At 42.1% G+C, this 20,977-nt stretch overlaps 1 protein-coding gene across 1 annotated transcript in view; it reads right to left on the reverse strand.

Annotated features, from left to right (window-relative positions):
- Positions 1 to 20,977, reverse strand: part of HCN1 (hyperpolarization activated cyclic nucleotide gated potassium channel 1) — a 363,494-nt gene that overhangs the window by 69,016 nt on the left and 273,501 nt on the right. Inside the window, exon 5 of the mRNA XM_038765920.1 lies at positions 5,930 to 6,076. Coding sequence (XP_038621848.1) covers positions 5,930 to 6,076 — 147 coding nt within the window. The remainder of the gene's footprint in view (positions 1 to 5,929; positions 6,077 to 20,977) is intronic.

Consider the following 20,977-nt stretch of genomic DNA (forward strand, 5'->3'; position numbering starts at 1 on the left):
TATGTTCCAGGCACTGTACTAAGCACTGGGGTGGATACAAGTAAATTGGATTGGACTCAGTCCCTGTCCCCCATGGGGCTCCCAGTCTTAATCCCCATTTTACAGATGAGATAACTGAGGCCCAGAGAAGTGAAGTGACTTGCCAAAGGTCACACAGCAGACAAGAGGCAGAGCTGGGATTAGAACCCATGCCTTCTGACTCCCAGGCCCATGCTCTATCCACTATACTATGACTCCCAGGCCTGTGTTCTTTCCATACGGCCATGCAAAAGAGGAGAAGAGCACCTAATGTGTCCTTATTTCAGGGCAAGGGAGGAGTAAAATCCCCTAGGGTGGCTCTGCCAGGTTTCAGGACTGGTTTGAGGGTATCAAGAGACCCTGCCTCACTTCCACAGCCCAAGGAAAGAGGACTCGGTAGAGCTGAGAAGAGCCATCTGTTTCCTCCGAGCAGATTCCTCCCAGGGTGGGATGGGGAAGTGGCTGAGAGTTGTCTGCAGGGTTGCATCTGTAAGGGAGCCATCTGCAGACCAACCCCTCAGTGAGGTCATCACATGCACACATGTAGGCATGACAACAATGGCTGTCATAGCATCATTTGGTCACATCTCCCCATTCCACTGGTTGACCATTCCTTTCTGCATCAAGGGGAAACTCCTGGCATTTGGTTTTAAGGCACTTAACCAGCTCTCTTCCCCATTATTTATCCTCTCCTCTCTCCCACTACACCCCTTCACGATGCTTCACTCGTTGAATACTGATCTACTCACCGTATTGTGCTTTTGTCTCTCTCATTTTCAATATCTTCCTCCTTCTAGCCTGCAATGACCTCACCCATCACATCTGGTAGACCACTGCTCTTCCCATTTTCAAAGCCCTACTAAAATTGTTTTCAAAACCCTACTAAAATTGAGATGGTATCATAGTAGACAGGGAATGTGCCTGTTCATTGTTCTATTGCACTCTCCCAAGCACTCAGTACAGTGCTCTGCACACAGTAAGTGCTCAATAAATATGCTTGAATTGAGAAGCAGAGTGGCTTAGTGGAAAGAGCCCAAGCATGGGAGCCAGAAGGTCATGGGTTCTAATCCCAGCTCCACCACTTGTCTGCTGTGTGACCTTGAGCAAGTCACTCACTTCTCTGAGCCTTAGTTACCTCATCTGTAAAATGACGATTGAGACTGGGATCCCCATGTGGGACAGGGAATGTGTCCAACCTGATCTGCCGACTTGTACTTCCCAAGCACTTAGTACAGTGCTCTGCACACAGTAAGCGCTCAATAAATACAACTGAATGAATGAATGAATATGCTTATATCCACCCCACCACTTGGTACAGTGCCTGGCACACAGTAAGCGCTTAACAAATACCACCATTATTATTATTATTGATATTAATAATCACAATCCCAGCTCTTACTACAGTGCCTGGCACAAAGTAAGCACTTAACAAATACCATAAAAAAGCAATTCTCCTCCGGTCAGTCAGACAGTCGTATTTCTTGAGTGCTTACTGTGTGCACAGCACTGTTCTAAGTGCTTGGGACAGTACGCTATAATAATATAACTGATTCATTCCCTGCCCACAACAAATTTAAGTCTCCTTCCCTGAATAATTTCTTATCTCCCGAACTTATTTCCTCTGACTGCCACTTCAGCATTTCCATGTCACCTATATCCTTAAATCTTCACCCCCTAAGCATTTAAGTAATAACCCCCTTTCCCTAGTTGCATTTATGGACATGTCTTTCATTCATTCAATCATACATATTGAGTTCTTACTGTGTGCAGAGCACTGAACTAAGTGCTTACTGTACTATACGCTTAAAATATGTTGCTTTTCCTACCTGTCACCTACATCTACTGTGTTCTCCAAAATGTTTAATATGGGGCTCTAAGAAGAATAAGTCACAATTGGTGATTATTTATTGTGTGCAGAGCACTGTACTAAGCACTTGGGAGTACAGTACAGCAGAGTTGGTAGACATGTTCCCTGCCTGCAAGGAGTTTGCAGTCAAGAGGAGCAGAAAGATAATAAATTATGATATGTACATGAGTGTTGTGGGGTTGAGGGTGGTATGGATATCAAGTGTTTCCTGGTTAAAGATCCATCCAAGTTCACAGGTGACACAGAAGGGCAAGGGAGTAGGGGAAATGAGGGTTGGTTGGGGAAGCCCTCTGGAAGGAGGTGATTTAATAAGGCTATTCATTCATTCATTCAATCAATTGTATTTATTGAGCGCTTACTGTGTGCAGAGCACTGTACTAAGCGCTTGGGAAGTACAAGTTGGCAACATATAGAGATGGTCCCTACCCAACAGTGGGCTTACGGTCTAGAAGGGGGAGACAGAGAACAAAGCAAAACATATTAACAAAATAAAATAAGTAGAATAAATATGTACAAGTAAAATAAATAAATGGAGTAATAAATATGTACAAACATATATACATATATACAGGTGCTGTGGGGAAGGGAAGGATGTAGGGACTGTCTCTATGTGTTGCCAATTTGTACTTCCCAAGCGCTTAGTACAGTGCTCTGCACATAGTAAGCACACAATAAATACGATTGATGATGATGAAGGAGGTAAGGTGAGGGGGATGGAGAGGGGGAAGAGGGGGAGAGGAAGGAGGGGGCTCAGTCTGGCTGTGAAGGTGGAGAGAACGATGGTCTGGCATAGATGGATGGGGAGGGAGTTCCAGATCAGAGGGAGGATGTGGACAAGGGATCAGTGGTGAGATAGATGAGACTGAAGTACGAGGTTAGTTGGCATTAGAGGAGCTAAGTGAGCGTGCTGGGTTGTAGGAGGAAATCAGCGAGGTAAGGTAGCAGAGGGGAGCTGATTGAGTGCTTTAAAACGGATGGTAAGACATTTCTTTTTGATGCAGAGGAGGATGAGCAACCACTGGGTGTTCTTGAGTAGTAGGAAGATGTGAATTAATGTTTTTCTAAGAAAAATAAACTCAGTAGTAGAATGAAGTAAGTCTCCTGGGGAGACAGGAGGCGGCGAAGTCAGTGAGGAGGCAAATGCAGTAGTCAAGGTCAGATAATAATAATAATGATAGTAATAGTAGTATTTGCTAAGCATTTACTATGTGCCAGGCACTTTACTAAGCACTGGGGTAGATAGAAACAATTTGGATGAGACACAGTCTCTGTCCCACATGGCACTCATGGTCTTAATCCCTATTTTACAGGTGAGGAACAGAGGCCCAGAGAAGTGAAGTGACTTGCCCAAGGTCACACAGCAGACATGGGGCGGAGCCAGGATTAAAACCCAGGCCCATACTCTATCCACTAGGTCACGCTGCTTCTGCTTGGCCCAGCAGAATAGCAGTTTGAATGGAGAGGAAAGGGCAGATTTAGTGATGTTGTAAAGGTTGAACTGACAGGATTTGGTGACAGCGTGAATATGTGGTTTGAAAGACAGAGATGAGTCAAGGATAACGTCAAGGACGGTGAGACAAGGATGACAGTGGTATTGTCTTTGCTGAATGCTACTGACTGACTGATTTGATTGATTTTCACATTCTATTTTCTATAAGTCCTCAATTGTTTACACCCTCAGGTGTAAACAGGAAGGTGCAGTCATTTTCCACATCACTAGAGCATCTTTTAATGTATCAGTTTAAAATCTGGACCTGATCTATTTAGTGACTACTTTGGACAGATGAAGAATGGAGAACATTTGGTCTATTAAAATTTATATTTGCTATACTAAAGAACTACTGGAATTGTTGTAGGTGTGTGGTTTCAGGCTGACCCATTTGGGCATTTATATTTCTGAATGTAGCCTTAATGGGAAGTGAGGGAATCCATCTTCTGAAAAGCTGCCGTCTCAACTGCAAGTGATGGCTTTATTTTCAAAGAAATTCCATTTCCAGACTCAAATAAATTCACTGCCTATGCATCCCTAACTAGATGGGGAAGAAGCCCCATAGAAGCAGCACGTGGCTCAGTGGAAAGAGCACGGGCTTGGGAGTCGGAGGACCTGGGTTCTAATTCTGGCTCCGCCACTTGTCTGCTGTGAGACCTTCAGCAAGCCACTTAACTTCTCTGGGCCTCAGTTACCTCATCTGTAAAATGGTGATTAAGACAGTGAGTCTGATGTGGGCCAGGGACTGTGTCCAATCTCATTTATTTGTACCCCCGCCCTGAGTTTAGTAGAGTGCCTGGAATATAGTAAGCACTGAAAAAATACCACAATTATTATTATTATTTAAGGCTGATGGAAAGTTAGCCCCTCCCACCCTCCCTACTTCTAGAGCGCTATCTGGTTAAGGGTGAGTTGCTTCTCCCTTCTTGGTGATGTGGCACTTATTATCAGTGGCTCAATGGCATTTATTGAGTGCTTACTAGTTCACAGAACACTGTACCACGTGCTTGAAGAATAGAAAAGATGCTCTGTCTAGGCCACAAATATTCCTCTTTCCATAGAAACCCCTGAATGCATGAATGGAAGATGGGATTGGCTTCCATTGAGTAACCAGGGGTCATTCATTCAATCGTATTTATTGAGTGCTCACTTTTTGCAAAGCACTGTCATGCTCAACCATGCCCCATCCAACCCTCTTGGGATTGTGCCATGTTGGATAGGGATATTTTTTTCATTCTGAATGAGGAGGAGGAGAAGGAAGATGAGATTGCCCACAAAGGGAACTTCTTCCCTGCCAGGGGAGGCAGCATTCAGTTCACTAGGCGGCAAATAATCCCTTGTTCCTGAGCAACAAATAAGTTCATAATGTGGGATGACTATATTTCAACCACAACGATAATCATTATAACAAAAAAGTACTTCCTATATGCCACATACAGTACTAAGTAAGCACTGGGGCAGACATGAGATAAACAGGTCAGAGTCTCTGTCCCCCATAGGGTTTACAGTCTAACTAGAAAAGAGGACAGAAATTTAATCCCTCTTTTACAAATGTGGAAACTGAGGCCCAAAGAAGGTAAGTTATTTGCCCAAGGTCACACAGGAGGCAGGTGGGTGAGCTGGGATTAGAACCCAGGTCCTCTGACTCCCAGGACTGTGCTTTTTCTCCAAGGGAAGGTTCTTCTCCTACCTACCATCTGCAACTACTTTTCAGTGAATGAATTTGTCTAGGTATTAAGGCGAACCAGATGGACTTAACCTTTAAATCTTACAACAACCGCCTAGAGTTCTTATTAGTTTTATTTATGCAGCAAGACAATAATGCCCTTTCATGTCTTTGTGATTTTTCAGAGTAATAGGGATTATTCAGAATCTATGGGGAGAAAAAAGGTCCAAGGGGTAAAATAAAAGAAATCAGTGTGGGCTGATTGCCTTAGGGACCCAGAACAATCACCCATCCATCTCATAACTTGTCAGCCCCTTTAGATTGCTTTTCGGCTATGACACTTGGTGGGATTTTTTTAAGCACTGAATGTTCAGTCTATTCTCTTAGACAGACCTCCTTACTCAGCAATGCAGTAGCTACCAACATAAATTTAAAGAAGTATTTTCTATTTCCAGCACTAGCTCTATTTCAAAATTAGGCTAAGATAACCTCCATAAACAAAGATGCTCTCAGAGCAGTTTGAATTTGTAGGTTCTTGAATTTCACCTGATATTAAATTGTAATTGATTGTAATTTGAATGCCTTCAGGTTCACAAATTAAGGCAACAGAGAAATTAAAATCTATAAAATGCATTTCAAAGTACACATTTTATATTTTAGCTTTCACAAAATTACCTCATGAATGTTCCTTCCTTAATCCTTTCGCCCTGCCTCAGATTTGCTCAAAATAACTCCACTGCATCATCTACTATTTGAGGATGTCGGTAGGGTGGTTTGCAATTGAAAGTTGTCTTCATCTCAAATGATTTTTCCATGTTGAGATTTTAACTCAAATCAAATGCATTCCCTGAAATCTGCATATAATAAAGAATGACAAATATTCTCTTACCTCCCTCAATGGATCATTGAGTTCGTTGAGGATGTTGTCTTCATCAAAGATTTTCCCTTGGTATCTGTGTTCATAGTAGTCATGTATCTTTTGTCGCATGTCAGCAGGTAACTTATGGAATGACATATATTGCTCCACTTGCTTATACTATAAGAAAAAGAAATATATATTTTTACAAATAAGCACAGTGTTTGTAAATGTGGGACTTCAAAGCTTTAATGTTGGTACAGTACAAATACTTGGATTTGTCTAAAAAAAAGAAACAGTTGAAAGGTTCTAATATTCAAGTGGTAAATCCATTAAAATTCTCTCAGATACTCCAATTGGTTCTCTTACACCTGCTTATCTATTCTCCTCTCCCACTACACCTCACCAGCTCAGATTCTTCACTCCTCTAAAGCTATCCAGCCTTACTCTTGCCTTTCCCACCTCTGGTTTATTTACTTACACCCCATTTTCAACAGCTTTCTGTCAGTCAATTGTATTAAGTGCTTACTGTGTACAGAGTACTGTACTATGCAATTGGGCGAGTACAATATAAAAATAAACCATCACATTCCCTGCCGGCCATAAGCTTACAGTCTATCTCCTCCAGGAGGCCTTCCCTAAATCATGTTTTTATCTCCCTCCCTTATAGTCCCTGAACTGTTAACTTCAGCCCTTTCATACCAGCTGACACACTTACTTATTCACTAACCTCTGAAGCACTTAGGAACATATCTTAATATTCCATCACCTCCTCCCATCTTCCATTCATTTTAATAGCTACCTCCCCTGGTAGTTTGCAAGGTTCTAGATAGCAGGATCACATCTACTAACTGTTCTGTACTCCCTCTAGAGCTTAGTACAGTACTCTACTCATAAAACGAGCTCAGTAGTTACTATTGCTTGATCGATGTTAAGTATAAATCACAGAGAAGCAGCATGGCCTAGTGGAAAGAGCACTGGCCTGGAAGTCAGAGGATATGGCTTCTAATTCTGGCTCTGTCGACTGTCTGCTGAGTGACCTTGGGCAAATTACTTCTCCGTGTCTCAGTTTCCTCATTTGTAAAATGGGGATGAAACAGCTGTTCTCCCTCCTGCTTAAGACTGAAAGTCCCCTGTCAAACAGGGACTGTGTCAGATCTAATACCCTGAATCTACCCCTTGGCTTGGTCTTACAATGTCTGTCTCCCCAACTAGACTGTAAGATTGCTGTGGGCAGGGAATGTGTCTGCTGACGCTGTTCATCATCATCATCAATCGTATTTATTGAGCGCTTACTGGGTGCAGAGCACTGTACTAAGCGCTTGTTGTATTGTACTCTCCGAAGCACTTAGTGCAGTGCACATAGAGAGCACTTGAATACCATCGATAGATTGATCATAATTATTACTACTGTTAAAATCATGGAACTCAATAGTAAGGGGCTGGGTGTGAATGAGTAAGCATGAGTAAGTATGTAACTGGAACAAGACTGCTGAGGAGGCAGTCGGGGGATACGATATGGGGAGAAGAAAAATTAATCCTGGAGGAGAAATGACTTCAAAGAGATGTTTCCTAGTGATAGAGCCCACTGCATAGCACTTCTGGGTAGAAGGGTACCCTTTCATTAGTGTTTATTATATGAATATGTGCCTCCGGTAAGTCTTACAATTTATAAAAATGTCACAACCTAAAAATAGATTTGCCTACAAATACAAGTATCCATTCTACAAATCACTTTAACTTCAGTAGAAAATATGCCGTTTTCTACTTATAGAATCACTGACCGTCGACTGTTTCATTATAGAAAGGAATCTTTAGAAATAATACAATGAACCAATTTCCTTTTTTATTGAAGGTGGGGCATTCAAGCCAAACCAAAATGGAAACATTGATTAAAAATCCACTTCTAGTTGATAAAAATAAATATGGTTTGTTCTGTGGTTCATTACATGTTAAAATATATTTGGGAAACAGAATATACTCGACTTCTTCGATAGTGGAGTTGTCATATTTGGATAAAATTTTTTTTATTTCTACATAAATGCCATTTTTTTCCCTTTTAAATCACTCTTGGGTCTACACACTGCTGTTGGATAGCGGCAGGTATCATTTGTGACTTTGAAAAATGTTTTAATGGGTTAAAGGTTTCAAGGGGCCTGTAGGGATTTGTTACCCTTTGAATAACACCCTCCCTCAATTTATACAAATTACAATCCCACTGTGGTGTTTCTTAAATTCTTACTATGTGCCAAGAACTGTGCTAAGTGCTGAGATAGATAACAGATGATAAGATTAGACACCATCACTCTCCCTCATGGGCTTTGCAGTCTAAGCAGGAGGGAGAACAAGCAATTAATACTCATTTTAAATTCGAGAAAACTAAGGCACAGAGAAGTCAAGTATTGTTCAAGCTCACACAGCAGGCAAATGGCAGAGCTGGGATTAGAACCCAGGTCTCCTGACTCCCCCCTCCTGTATGCTTTCCACGATGCCACGTTGCTTTTTGGGCTTTTGACTTTCAACCAACATTAGAGCTGAATGCAGTTGTCTTGCTACACAAACTAAGATCGATCAAGCAAGCAGTGGTATTTATTGAGTGCTCACTTTGTGCAGAGCACTGTACTAAGCATCTGGGGATGCAACAGGAGTCGGTAGACACGAGGAGCTGTTTGCTGGGAGAGATAGACATTAAAATAGGGAAAATAGTAGAGTATAAAGACAGATCGTTGTGGACAGGAAATGTGTCCATTTATTGTTGTATTGTACTCTCCCAAGCACTTGGTACAGTGGTCTGCACACAGTAAGTGCTCAATAAATGTGATTGAATGAATATACATAAGCACTGTGAGGCAAGGTGACTATTAAAGGGCTTAAGGGTTGCCCAGGTGATGCAGATGGAGAGCAGATAGGGGAAATAAAGGATTAGTTAAAGAAGGGACTGTGTCTAACCTGATCAACTTGAACTTATTCCAGCACTTAGAACAGTGCTTGACACATAGCGAGAGCTTAACTAATACCCAACAAAAGAGGGTCCCTTGGAGGAGATGAGTTTTGAAGTTGGGGGAGAGTGGTGGACTGTCAGATGTGGAGGGGAAGGGAGGTTCCAGATCTGAAGGAGGACGTGGGCAAGTGATTGGCAGCGGAATAGATGAGACTGAGGTACAGAGTAAGTACTTCGATGGATGAAGAGAAGGAGAGAGGAAAGAGGGGAATGAAAGGGAATGGTTTATGTTCTATTTGAAGGCTCTTTCAGGTCCATGGATTGCTGAAGTGTTCCTGCCTTTCTCCTAATGCAGGCTCCCTGAAGCAAAAGCTAGTTTTCTAGAATAAACCAGGCTTTCAGTGATTTGCTACGTCCATTTAAAGAACAATTGGAGGCAGACAGGACAGAAAAGGCTGATCTGAAATATTGTGAATTTCAGATAGAGGATTATTCACTTCCAGCTCAGCTTCTTCAATCCCGAAAGACCTAAGCCTGGGAGTTTTAATGAACATGTGTAGGGTAACCAGCAACCTCTCCTGTATATGTCAAGTGAAGTTAAATTTGAAGTAATAACATGTTGAACGAGTGCCAGCATGAAATGCCTTTTAAAAATACCTAATCTTCCAGGGTAAGCTTTTGAGACTGCTGTGACAAGCAAGATGTCACTGCATGTTTGATGTTTGCAGGTTGCTGAGAAATTCTTTCTGCTTAACTGTTCTCATGCCAATGTCATTCCTTTTCCAACAGGAAGGTCCAGTGAAAATTATCTGGTCTTTCAATTGCAGTTTTCGCCAAGGATCCCAGAAGCAGCCTGGTCTAGTAGAAAGAGCACCGGCATGGGAGGCAGAAGATCTGGGATCTAATCCTGCTCTGCCACTTGCCTGCGCGTGACCTTGGGCAAGTCACTTTACTTTTCTGTGCCTCAGTTTCCTCATCTGTAAAATGGGGATTCAAGACCTATTTTCCCTCCCTCTTACAATACAAGGCTCATGCGATACAGGGACTGGGTAATAGTAGGAATAGTTACAATAACTGTGGTATTTGTGAAGCACTTACTATATGCTAAGCACTGTACTAAGCACTGGAGTAGGGATAAGATAATCAGGTTAGACACAGTCTGTGTCCCATTGGAGTTCACAGGCTACAAGGGGGAGTTAGAAGAGGTATTTCATCCACCAAATCAATTAATCAAAAACATTTATTGATCACTTTATGTTGGAACACCAAATTAAGCACTCGGGAACATACAATAGAGTTAGTAGACAAAATCCCTACCTTCAAGGATCTTACAGCCTAGTGGGGCAGACAGACCAGAACTGTTACAGGTAGGGGAAGCAACTGAGAATAAAGATAATAATAATAATCATGATGGTATTCATTAAGTGCTTAGCACTGTTCTAAGCGCTGGGGGAGATACAAAGTAATCAGGTTGCCCCACGTGGGGCTCATGATCTTAATCCCCATTTTACTGATGAGGCTCAGAGAAGGTAAGTGGCTTAATCTAAGGTCACACAGCTGATAAGTGGTGGAGCTGGGATTAGAACTCACAAGCTCTGACTCCCAAACCCGGGCTCTTTCCACTAAGCAACGCTCATTCTCAAAGATACAAACTTACGAACCTAGAAGTCGGGGGAGTACCCAAGTGCTTAGGGGAGAGGACTCAAGTGCCTAGCTGATGCAGTAAGGTGGAAGTAGGATGGGGTGTTGAGGAGATGAATCAGGGAAGGCTTCCTGGAGGAGATGCAATTTTAATGAGGCTTTGAAAAGGGAGAGAAGCAACATGGCCTGGTGGATAGAACATGCACCTGGGAGTCAAATGGATCTGGGTTCTAATATCTCCACTTGTCTGCTGTGTGACCTTGGGCAAGTCACTTCACTACTCTGTGACTCAGTTACCTCAGCTTCCGAATGGGATTAAAACTGTGAGCCCTGCATGGGACAACCTGATCAGCTTGTATCTAACCCAGTGCTTAGTATGGTGCCTGGCACATAGTAAGCACCTAACAAATATGATAAAAAAAGGCAGCGAGAGAGCGAGAAGTGGTCTGCTAGATGTGGACTGGGAAAGAGTTCAAAGCAAGAAGCCGATGGAGAGATTGAGATAAAACTGAGGTACAGTCAGTAGGCTGGCCTTAGAGGAGTGAAGTGTGTGAGTTGAGTTCCTTTCCTTGCCTCCCTCTTTGGAAAAGCCCTTTTTCCTAATCATCTTGATGCTTAGTTTCAAGGGCAGAATGAACCCAGGAGAAAGCAACACAAACTTCTTTATGGCTGCAGGATTGGCTACTTTCACAGTTCGGAATGAATCATGTCAGTGGCCTAAGTGAAATCACAATTTATCTACTAAAGCACAATATCACTTTAAGTTAGTTTAATTTAATTTCCGTCTCTAAACAGTGCTTGACTTTACGATGACTTTATGACTTCACGATTTTATTATCTCTTCTATCTCCCTGTCGACCCCTTGCCATGTCCTGCCTCTGTCCTGGAAAGCCCTCCCTCTTCATAACTGATAGATGATCTCTCTCCCCACCTTCAAAGCCTTACTGAAGGCTTTTCTCCTCGAAGTGGCCTTTCCTGATTAAGCTTTCATTTCCTCTTCTCCCACTCCCTTCTGAGCTGCCCTAGCATTTGGATTTGCAACCCTCATTGACCCTTTCCGTGGCCCCAGAACATTTATGAACATATCTGTAATTCATTAATTTATATTAATGTCTGCCTGCCCCTCTAGACCATAAGCTTGTTATGGGCAGGGAACATGTCTACCAACTCTGTTATACTGTACTCTCCCAAGCACTTAGTACAGTGCTCTGCACACAGTAAGCTCTCAATTGCCATTGATCGATTATGCTTATGAATCACACAGAGGGAGAAATAATAAGGAAACGCCTCGGAAAAACCAAATTTAAGGATTGAAATTAAATTTTTTTTCATTGTTAACTTTAGGTGCTACACTGAATCTTCTTCATGAAGGTGTTACTAGGCCTGTATCACAAATAACGGTAAAAAAAAGAATATTACAAATGGAATTTAGAAACTCTAAGAAAGTTTTTTTAAATCCTTGGATAATAATCAATTGATAAGTCAATGTTCCAATCACTCATGGAAGACCATTATAATTGAAATGGGAAAACACAAGATTTTAATTATGTTTTTGATCAAAATAAGGAGTTACAAATTCATCTAATGATACCCTCAGCTATACAACTCTAGTTGTTGACAAAAAATTCCAATTACATTGGAGCGCTTTCTTGCAACAACAGCTAAGAATGCCAAAAAATTAACATGCAAATATTGTCTAAAGATCTTACAGCCGAGCCCAAACCAAGCAATATTCATTTCTCTATTTCAAGTTCAATGATGTCAAATAAAAGAAATCACTCAAATAAATCATTCTCAGAGGAAAACAGAATATACTGACATTTCCAGTGTATAATTAGAAGTCATAATGACAATGATAAAAGAATAGAGAACTTCGTAGGTGCAGTAGCTGAGGCGGGGGAAATAGTCTGGCTGATAAAATGGATAGGTCCCTTTGGAAAGGCTTATGGAAGCCCACTACAGAAAAGAATGGAAGCAATGTTTGGAATATAACATTTCTGGTCTTGGGCATCTGAGAGTTTCCTTTGAGTTTTAACTGGGAAAACCAACCCAAGTTGGTAATTGTATATTTTATTGTGATACTGTACTCTCCCAAGCACTTAGTACAGTGCTCTGCATTCAGTAAGTGCTCAATAAATACTATCAACTGAGTGACTGATTGGTAAGAAACCAATCTATTCTCTTGATGAGTCTTTTATGCCAAGATTTTACATGGGGAATTTATCAGGACATTTGGCCACCTTTTTCAGCTTCCTATTATTTATTGGCGAGATGAGGAGCCAAAACTCACTAAAATGGTCATCGATTAATAAAGCCATCAAGTTTCTGTATGATTCAGGCCCCAATTTTCTTGATATTTTAGTTAAAATCGATTTTGAAGTCAATAGCCAGATAAATGAAGCTAAAACAGATGGTTTGAAAAAAAAAATCTGTTGGTGTACATCTGGGTTGAATGCTCAAGATGGTTGGGGTGGTCAGTTTATTCCAGATCACTCAACCCTAGTGAGCGGGTAGGGGCCTAGCGGTCGGAAAGACCACGGTTCTAACCTGACTCTGTCATGAGTATGCTGTGTGACCTTGGGCAAGTCTCTTCACTTCTCGAAAAGCAACATGGTAGAGTGGATAGAGCATGGGCCTGGGAGTCAGAAGGTCATGGGTTCTAATCCTGCCTCCCCCACTTGTCTGCTATGTGACAGTGGGCAAATCACTTCACTTCTCCTTGCCTCAGTTACCTCATCGGTAAAATGGGGATTGAGACTGTGAGCCCCACCTGGGAATGGGACTGTGTCCAAGGTAATTTGCTTGTATCTAGCCCAGAACTTAGAACAGTGCCTGACACATAGTAAGGGCTTAACAAATACCATAATTATTATCATTACTCTCTGTGCCTCAGTTACCTCATTTGTAAAATGTAAATTAAGACTATGAGTCTCATGTGGGACAGGGGCTGTGTCTAACCTGATTACTTTATATCTACCCCACCACTCAGAACAGTACTTGGCACATACTAAATGCTTAAAAATATGATTATTATTATTCTTGGTTCCTGGAGATGTGAAAAGGTTTAACCCGCTTTTTTCAGCTGAGGTAATGGAGGGCACAGAGAAGTGAAGTGACTTGCCCAAGGTCACACACCATACAAGTGGTGGAGTCGGGATTAAAACGCTGGTCCTTCTGACTCCCAGGCCTATGCTTTATCCATTAGGAAAAGCTGCTTCTCTAAGACATTGTTATAATTCATTTATTGGTCTTTAAAGCTGCTCTTTTCTGAAAATGTGAGACACACTGAATTAGAAAAAGGTGAGGAAATGCCAAGAAAAAGATATTATTATTTTCTGAAGAAAGCACATATCACATAATATCACATAAGAAGTCCAGAGATGGATATTTATTCCTTTGCTTTCTAATGGTTTCCCTGGCCTCCATTATTCAATTTTGACTGAGCACACTCAGGGTTCGAGGCCCTGGCAAAATTGTTATATCTTAAATTTACATTTGATCAAGCAGAGCGTCTCAAAAATGTTTTAAAGTATGTATCTGATCCTCTCAGGATTACCTTTCTTCCTCAAGAGAAGTTGATGGAAAAAAACAAAAAACAAACTTGAAATATCTTTGATTCTCTAAGCACCGTTTTGGGAAAGAGAAAGAGTTTCTCCTCAGTGGACAGTCAGCCTGGTTGTACTGTAGTATCCAGATCCCAGTGTGCTACGCTGAGTGAAGGCTTGGGTTGTCTGAATATTTCTCCTTTGAAGCATTTCTATTGATTTCTGAGAACAAAGGCAGGTGGCTAATTTGTTTTATTTTGAATGCCTGCTTCAACTGTCAATGCAAAGGCCCTTTTCATGCATCTGTATTTCCATTATATTCAATCCATGCCCTTCTGCTCTTTTCTCATTTGGGAACAGGGTTTTCACTTGGATAGTGCAAGGCAAGTTGTAATACTACTATGACTATAACTAATACAAATGATAATAATAATTGCATTTGTTCATAGCTTACAATGTCCCAAGCACTATTCTAAGTATGTCCACGACTGAGCTCCTTATCTTCCCACCCAAACCCTGTCCTCCCTCTGACTTTCCCATCACTGTAGACAGCACTACCATCCTCCCTGTCTCACAAGCCTGTAACCTTGGTGTTATCCTCAATTTATCTCTCTCCCTCAACCCACATATTCAATCTGTTATCAATTCCTGTAGGTTCAACCTTCACAACATCATTAAAATCTACTCTTTCCTTTCCATCCAAACTGTTACCACAGTGATTCATTCAATCGTATTCATTGAGTGCTTACTGTGTGCAGAGCACTGTACTAAGCACTTGGGAAGTACAAATTGGCAACATATAGAGACGGTCCCTACCCAACAACAGGCAATTGAGCCAAGCATTCATCTTATCCCACCTTGATCACTGCATCAACCTCTTTGTTGATCTGCCTGCCTCCTGTCTCTCCCCTCTCCAGTCCATACTTCACTCTGCTGCCCGAATCATTTTTCTACAAAAACATTCAGTTGATATTTCCCCACTCCTCGAGAGCCTCCGATGGTTGCCCATCCACCACCACACCAAACAGAAAAACCTTACCATTGGCTTTAGGGCACTCAATCACCTTGCCCACTCCTACCTCACCTCCCTGATTTCATTCATTCAATCGTATTTATTGAGTGCTTACTGTGTGCAGAGCACTGTACTAAGCGCTTACTCAGCCTGCACACTTCAGTCCCCTAATATCAACCTACTCGCTGTACCCTGATGTCATCCATCTTGCCCTATCCTTTTTATTATTATTATTGTTTGCCGCCAACCTCTCGCCCAAGTCCTGCCCTTGGCCTGGAATGCCCTTCCTCCTCATATCCAAGAGATGATCACTCTCCCCACCTTGAAAAGCTTATTAAAAGCACATCTCCTCCAGAAGGCCTTCTCCAACTCAAATACGAACGACTAACTGAGAACCAGCGTGGCTCAGTGGAAAGAACACTGGCTTGGGACTCAGAGGTCATGGGTTCTAATCCCAGCTCAAGTCTGCTATGTGATCTTGGGCAAGTCACTTAACTTCTCTCAGCCCCAGTTACCTCATCTGTAAAATGGGTATTGACTGTGAGCCCCACGTGGGACAACCTGATCACTTCGTGTCTCCCCCAGCGCTTAGAACAGTGCTTCACACATAGGAAGTGCTTAGCAAATGTCATTATTACTGGGGTACATACAAGATAAGCGGGTTAGACACAATCCCTGTCCTATACCAAGCTCATAATCAATCCATGGCATTTACTGAACACTTACAGTGTAAAGAGCATCATCATCATCATCATCAATTGTATTTACTGAGCGCTTACTATGTGCAGAGCACTGTACTAAGCGCTTGGTAAGTACAAATTGGCAACATATAGAGACAGTCCCTACCCAACAGTGGGCTCACAGCCTAAAAGAGCACTGTAGTAACGTGCTCGGGAGATCACAACAGAGTTAGTAAATTATAAAATAAATTGTGGCTGTGTATAAATACGTGCTGTGGGGCTGAGGGTGGGGTGAATAACAAGTGCTTATAGCTCCGAGGGCATAGGTGACACAGAAAGGAGAGGGAGCCAGAGAAAAGAGGGTTTAATTGGGGAAGGCCTCTTGGAGGAGATGTGACCTTAATAAGGCTCTGAAGGTGGGGAGAGTGATGGTCACATTTCTATGAAGGGGGAAAGAGTTGCAGGCCAGAGGGAGGACCTGGGCAAGGGGTTGGAGGTGAGATAGATGAGATCGAAGCACAGTGAACACATTGGTGTTTTGAGGAGCAAAGTGAGGGGGCTGGGTTTAATAGTCTAAGGAAGAGGGGGAATAGGTATTTAATCCCCACTTTCCAGATCAGGAAACTGAGGCCCAGAGAAATTAAGTAACTTGCCAGAGGTATCATCCAGCAGACAACTGGAGGAGGCAGGATTAGAAGCGAAACCTCCTTGACTCAGTCCCGTGATGCTTCTGCTAGGCCACACTGCTCCAAAATGTTTGGAAGGTACATTGCTAACCACTGTCCCAGTCTAACAGATCTCCATGGGCGGGGGTTGGATGGTTAGGGAAAATGTCTCTCTGTCTCTGCCAGTCAATAACAGAGACTGCCTTCACAGTCTTCACCTATTCTTCACCTTTATGATTCTATTTGTATTGGAAGCAGGATTAATCTGACGTCACCAAGCTCTGAGCTAGGCATTGAGCCAGGTCCTATCTGGGTCAAGCTATTCTTTGCAGACATAGCTCAGGAGGAAACCGGGCACTTGGAAGCCGTTGTCAGAATAGTATTCTCGTGGTCTGGTAAAAACTCTTACAGCTCCAGAGGCTGGGAGCATGATCAAATACTCCAAGGTTTCGAAGTTCCTAAAATAGTTAGTGTCTCCCTCTCTGATGTAGAGATTTATGCTTAGCATTTGAAGGTGATGTCCACTAACTACAATTTATTTTGTAGATCTGAGTACAGCTAAAAAGGTATCAATGTAAGACCTGTTGTGCCTTTTGCCATGCTTGACGCAACAGAGATAAAATCAGATTCACTTTATGTTGTTCTGTTAGCAGAACGTGCCTCCTAATACTGTTGCACTGCATTCTATCAAGCACTTAGTACAGTGCTCTGCACATAGTGAGCACTCAGTAAATACCATTGATTGATTCTTTACTATTGCCTGTGTCTTACAATGCTCTGGGAATTTTAAGTAGAGGCTCCCTTCTCTACTGAAATGTACCAGTCTCAGCCATCCACTTTAATGGTCTCAGCCATATTATCTGCGGTTGCACTTTACTGCATCCTTAAAATGTTTCCTCTGACCCTCTTGCTCAATAGATAGTGTTTATTCATTCAGTTGCATTAAGTGCTTACTGTGTAAAAAGCATTGTACTAAGCACTTGGAAGAGTACAATATAACAAAAAGGCACATTCCTGCCCACAACAAGCTCACACTCTTCATGGAGCACTAACTGTATTCAGAGCTCTATACTGAACACTTGATGCTGTAGTTCATCAAAGCGCAGTTGCCTGGGTATCCCACTGTCATCCCTTTATTCTTCCCCTATCCGCCTCAAAGAACTTTTATACATAACTGTTTATATTAATGTCTGCCTCCCCTTCTAGGCTGTAAGATCATTTTGGGCAGGTAATGTGTCTGTTTACTGTTATACTGTACTCTCCCAAATGCTTAGTATCATGCTCTGCACATAGTAAACGCTCAATAAATATGACAATGAATGAATCAGTTCTTTTCACAGTCATCCTTGAGGCTGTAAGCTCCTTCTAGATTGTGAGATTGTGAGTTTCTGTTGGGCAGGGAATTTGTTCTACCAACTCCGTTGTACTGTATTGTCCCAGGTGCTTAGTACAGTGCTCTGCACACAGTAAAACACTAAATAAATACCACTGATTGATGGATTGATCACATCCCACCCTATTACAGCTGTGTTTTTGCTGAGCAGATTTTCCATGACTGGAACCTGAGATCTTTCCAGGGCTTGGTTGCTTGTGTCAACTTCCCTTGCCTCGATGTCAAAAATGGCCCTTCTGTGATATTGTTGGAGCTATTCAAAGAGCTGAAAGTGGTTCTTGCAATTGGCATAGGTAATTATGGTACTCGTTAAGCACTTACGATGTGCCAAGCACTGTTCTAAGCACTGGGGTAGATGCAAGTTAGTCAGGTTGGACCCAGTTCCTGTCCCTCATGGGGCTCACACTCTTAATCCCCATTTTAGAAATGAGGTAACTGAGGCCCAGAGAAGTTCAGTGAGCTGCTCAAGGTTGCACAGCACACATGTGGCAGAGCTGGGATTAGAACCCAGGTCCTTCTGACTCCTAGGCCCTTGCTCTATCCACATCTAGATACCTTCAGTTTGGCCTGAAGCCTACAGTACATTGCCACCATATTATATTTGATAGCAGCCAAAATGGCAAGCATGCTTCTTTGATTTCATTGTTAACTTCCTTGTCTATCATTTAATTTTTGTTATTATTTATTGTTTTTTGTCTACTGAAAGTAGCAATTCCTTCTGCCTTCAGAACATCTCTCCTCAGGTATCCCACCAATATCTCACATTTAACATGTCCTAAACAGAACTACTCACCAGTTTCTGCAGCCTTTTTGGCATTCTGTATGTAGAGTGGTCAATTAGGATAAATTGAGTGGGACTGCATGTATTACATAGCTCTCCTTTATCCCAGTGGCAAAGGAGAATGAATCAAATAGTTCTAATATGCCACTCTGCAAGAATCTGGAATTTCTTAGGGTAACTAAATTTCCGATGATATTGTCAGAGCTCAGAACTACTCATGAAATATGATTTTCTAAGATACATCTAAGATACAAAAACATCTAGAGCTCAATCTACCAATAGTATTTATTCAGGGCTTACTCTGCAGAGAGCACTGTACTAAACTCTTGGGAAAATACAACAGTTCCTAGATGTCTTCCTAGAGGAGCAGCGTGGTTCACTGGAAAGATCACAGGCTTTGGAGTCAGAGGTCATGGGTTCAAATCCCGGCTCCACCACTTGTCAGCTGTGTGTCTTTGGGCAAGTCACTTCACTTCTTGGGCCTCAGTTACCTCATCTGTAAAATGGGGATTAAGACTGTGAGCCCCCCGTGGGACAACCTGATCTCTTTGTAACCTCCCCAGTGCTTAGAACAGTGCTTTGCACATAGTAAGTGCTTAATAAATGCCATTATTGTTATTAGTATTATTATTATGTCTGGCACAGGGTAAGCACTTAACAAAAATAACATTTTAAAACAAACAAACAATAAAGCCATGTGAGCATTGTGGGGCTAGGGTGAGATCAAAAGGCTTGGTGCTTTCTCCCTCCAATTTAACTAAATCTGACACACTATGAATCCTATATCACAATCTGGTCAGAAGTCAATGATGATGTATGTGATTTTGAACAGCTTTTCGGAATCAGCAAGAAAGGATGGACTGACAATTATCCTGACAAAGGCTGAACTTAAGTTCTAGCCTGTACCCAGAAAATTCTATATGTTAAGGATCTCCCGCAGATCTGAATGCTGTCTTTAGTTCTGATACTAAAAAAGCCCACAGTGCAAAAAATTAGGCTAGACAAGGAGGAAGAAAACCACTCTACTGTTTTCCCTTTCTCTAATCTATGAATAATGACTCATAATAATTGTGGTTTATGTTAAGTGCTTACCATGTTCCAAGCACTGTACTAAGCGCTGGATGGCTACAAGCAAATCGGGTTGGACACAGTCCCTGTTCCACATGGGGCTCACAGTCTTAATCTCCATTTAACAGTTAAGATAACTGAGGCTCAGAGAAGTGAACAGAGTTGCCAAAGGTCACATGGCAGAGAAGTGGTGGCCGGGATTAGAACCCAGGTCCTTCTGACTCCAAGGCCCAGGCTCTTTCCACTAAGCCACATTACTTCTCATCTATTATGTCTGTCTCCCCTTGTAGACTGTAAGCTTCCTGTGGGCTGGGATTGCTTCCTCACCCCCAGCGCTTAGTACAGTACTCTACACATTAGTAGAGCAATAAATCGTTGTGGGCAGGGAATTTTTTTTATACTGTTGTGTTGCTCTCTCCCAAGCTCTTAGTACAGTGCTCTACACATAGTAAGTGCTCAAATTTGATTGACTGATTGAATAAATACCATTGGTTGACTGACTGAATTCAAGAAGGCCTGCATTTATTTGGGAGATTGAATGATAGAGTGGAAAAGAACATAGTCTCATAATTCAAACTAGATGGAAGATCTAGAGAGCAAATGAAGTGCTCAACTTACTTCAAGGCTTTGAGATCCATATCTAATTTCCAATTGTGAATCCTTTCCCAGCCCTCAGTACAGCGCTCTACATACACACAGTAAGTGTTTAATAAATACTACCACTATATCTACCAGATGTCACATTTGACGTCTAGAGCAGTTTCATCCGTGGCACTCAAGTGCTGTACATAACATCAAATGGCAAGGCAGGCTGTCTACCAGTGAGTTCCTGGAATGCCATTTAACCCACCCATAGGGAAGCACGGTTCATTACTTCCTGTTTTTGGTGGATGGAAAATGCTGAAAGAGTAGGTGACAGTCGGATATTCCCCAGTTGGACACAGTGAAGCAAAACCTCAAACCAAGTGGCAGCATTTGATTGACTGTGAACCCGTTATTGGGTAGGGACCATCTCTATATGTTGCCGATTTGTATTTCCCAAGCGCTTAGTACAGTTCTCTACACACAGTAAGTGCTCAATAAATACGACTGAATGAATAGAGTTATCTGACAAATGACTATTAGGAAAAAGCGTGACAGTCTTGCCATAAAAGTTTTGGGGAAGATCATAACCCCAGAGAAGAAGAAGCATGAACAATGGCAGGCTCAATGGCAAATGGCTTCAGCATGGCAGCACAGACAATATTTACCATGGCCATCAAGGAAGGGATTGCCTTCCTTGGCTTAATCGGCTATCCTTGGGGGGCTCTTGCTGCATCGCTCCTCACTAGACTGTAAGCTCCTTGAGGGCAGAG

The sequence above is a fragment of the Tachyglossus aculeatus genome, chromosome 23, assembly GCF_015852505.1.
Source record: "Tachyglossus aculeatus isolate mTacAcu1 chromosome 23, mTacAcu1.pri, whole genome shotgun sequence".
Lineage (NCBI taxonomy): Eukaryota > Metazoa > Chordata > Mammalia > Monotremata > Tachyglossidae > Tachyglossus > Tachyglossus aculeatus.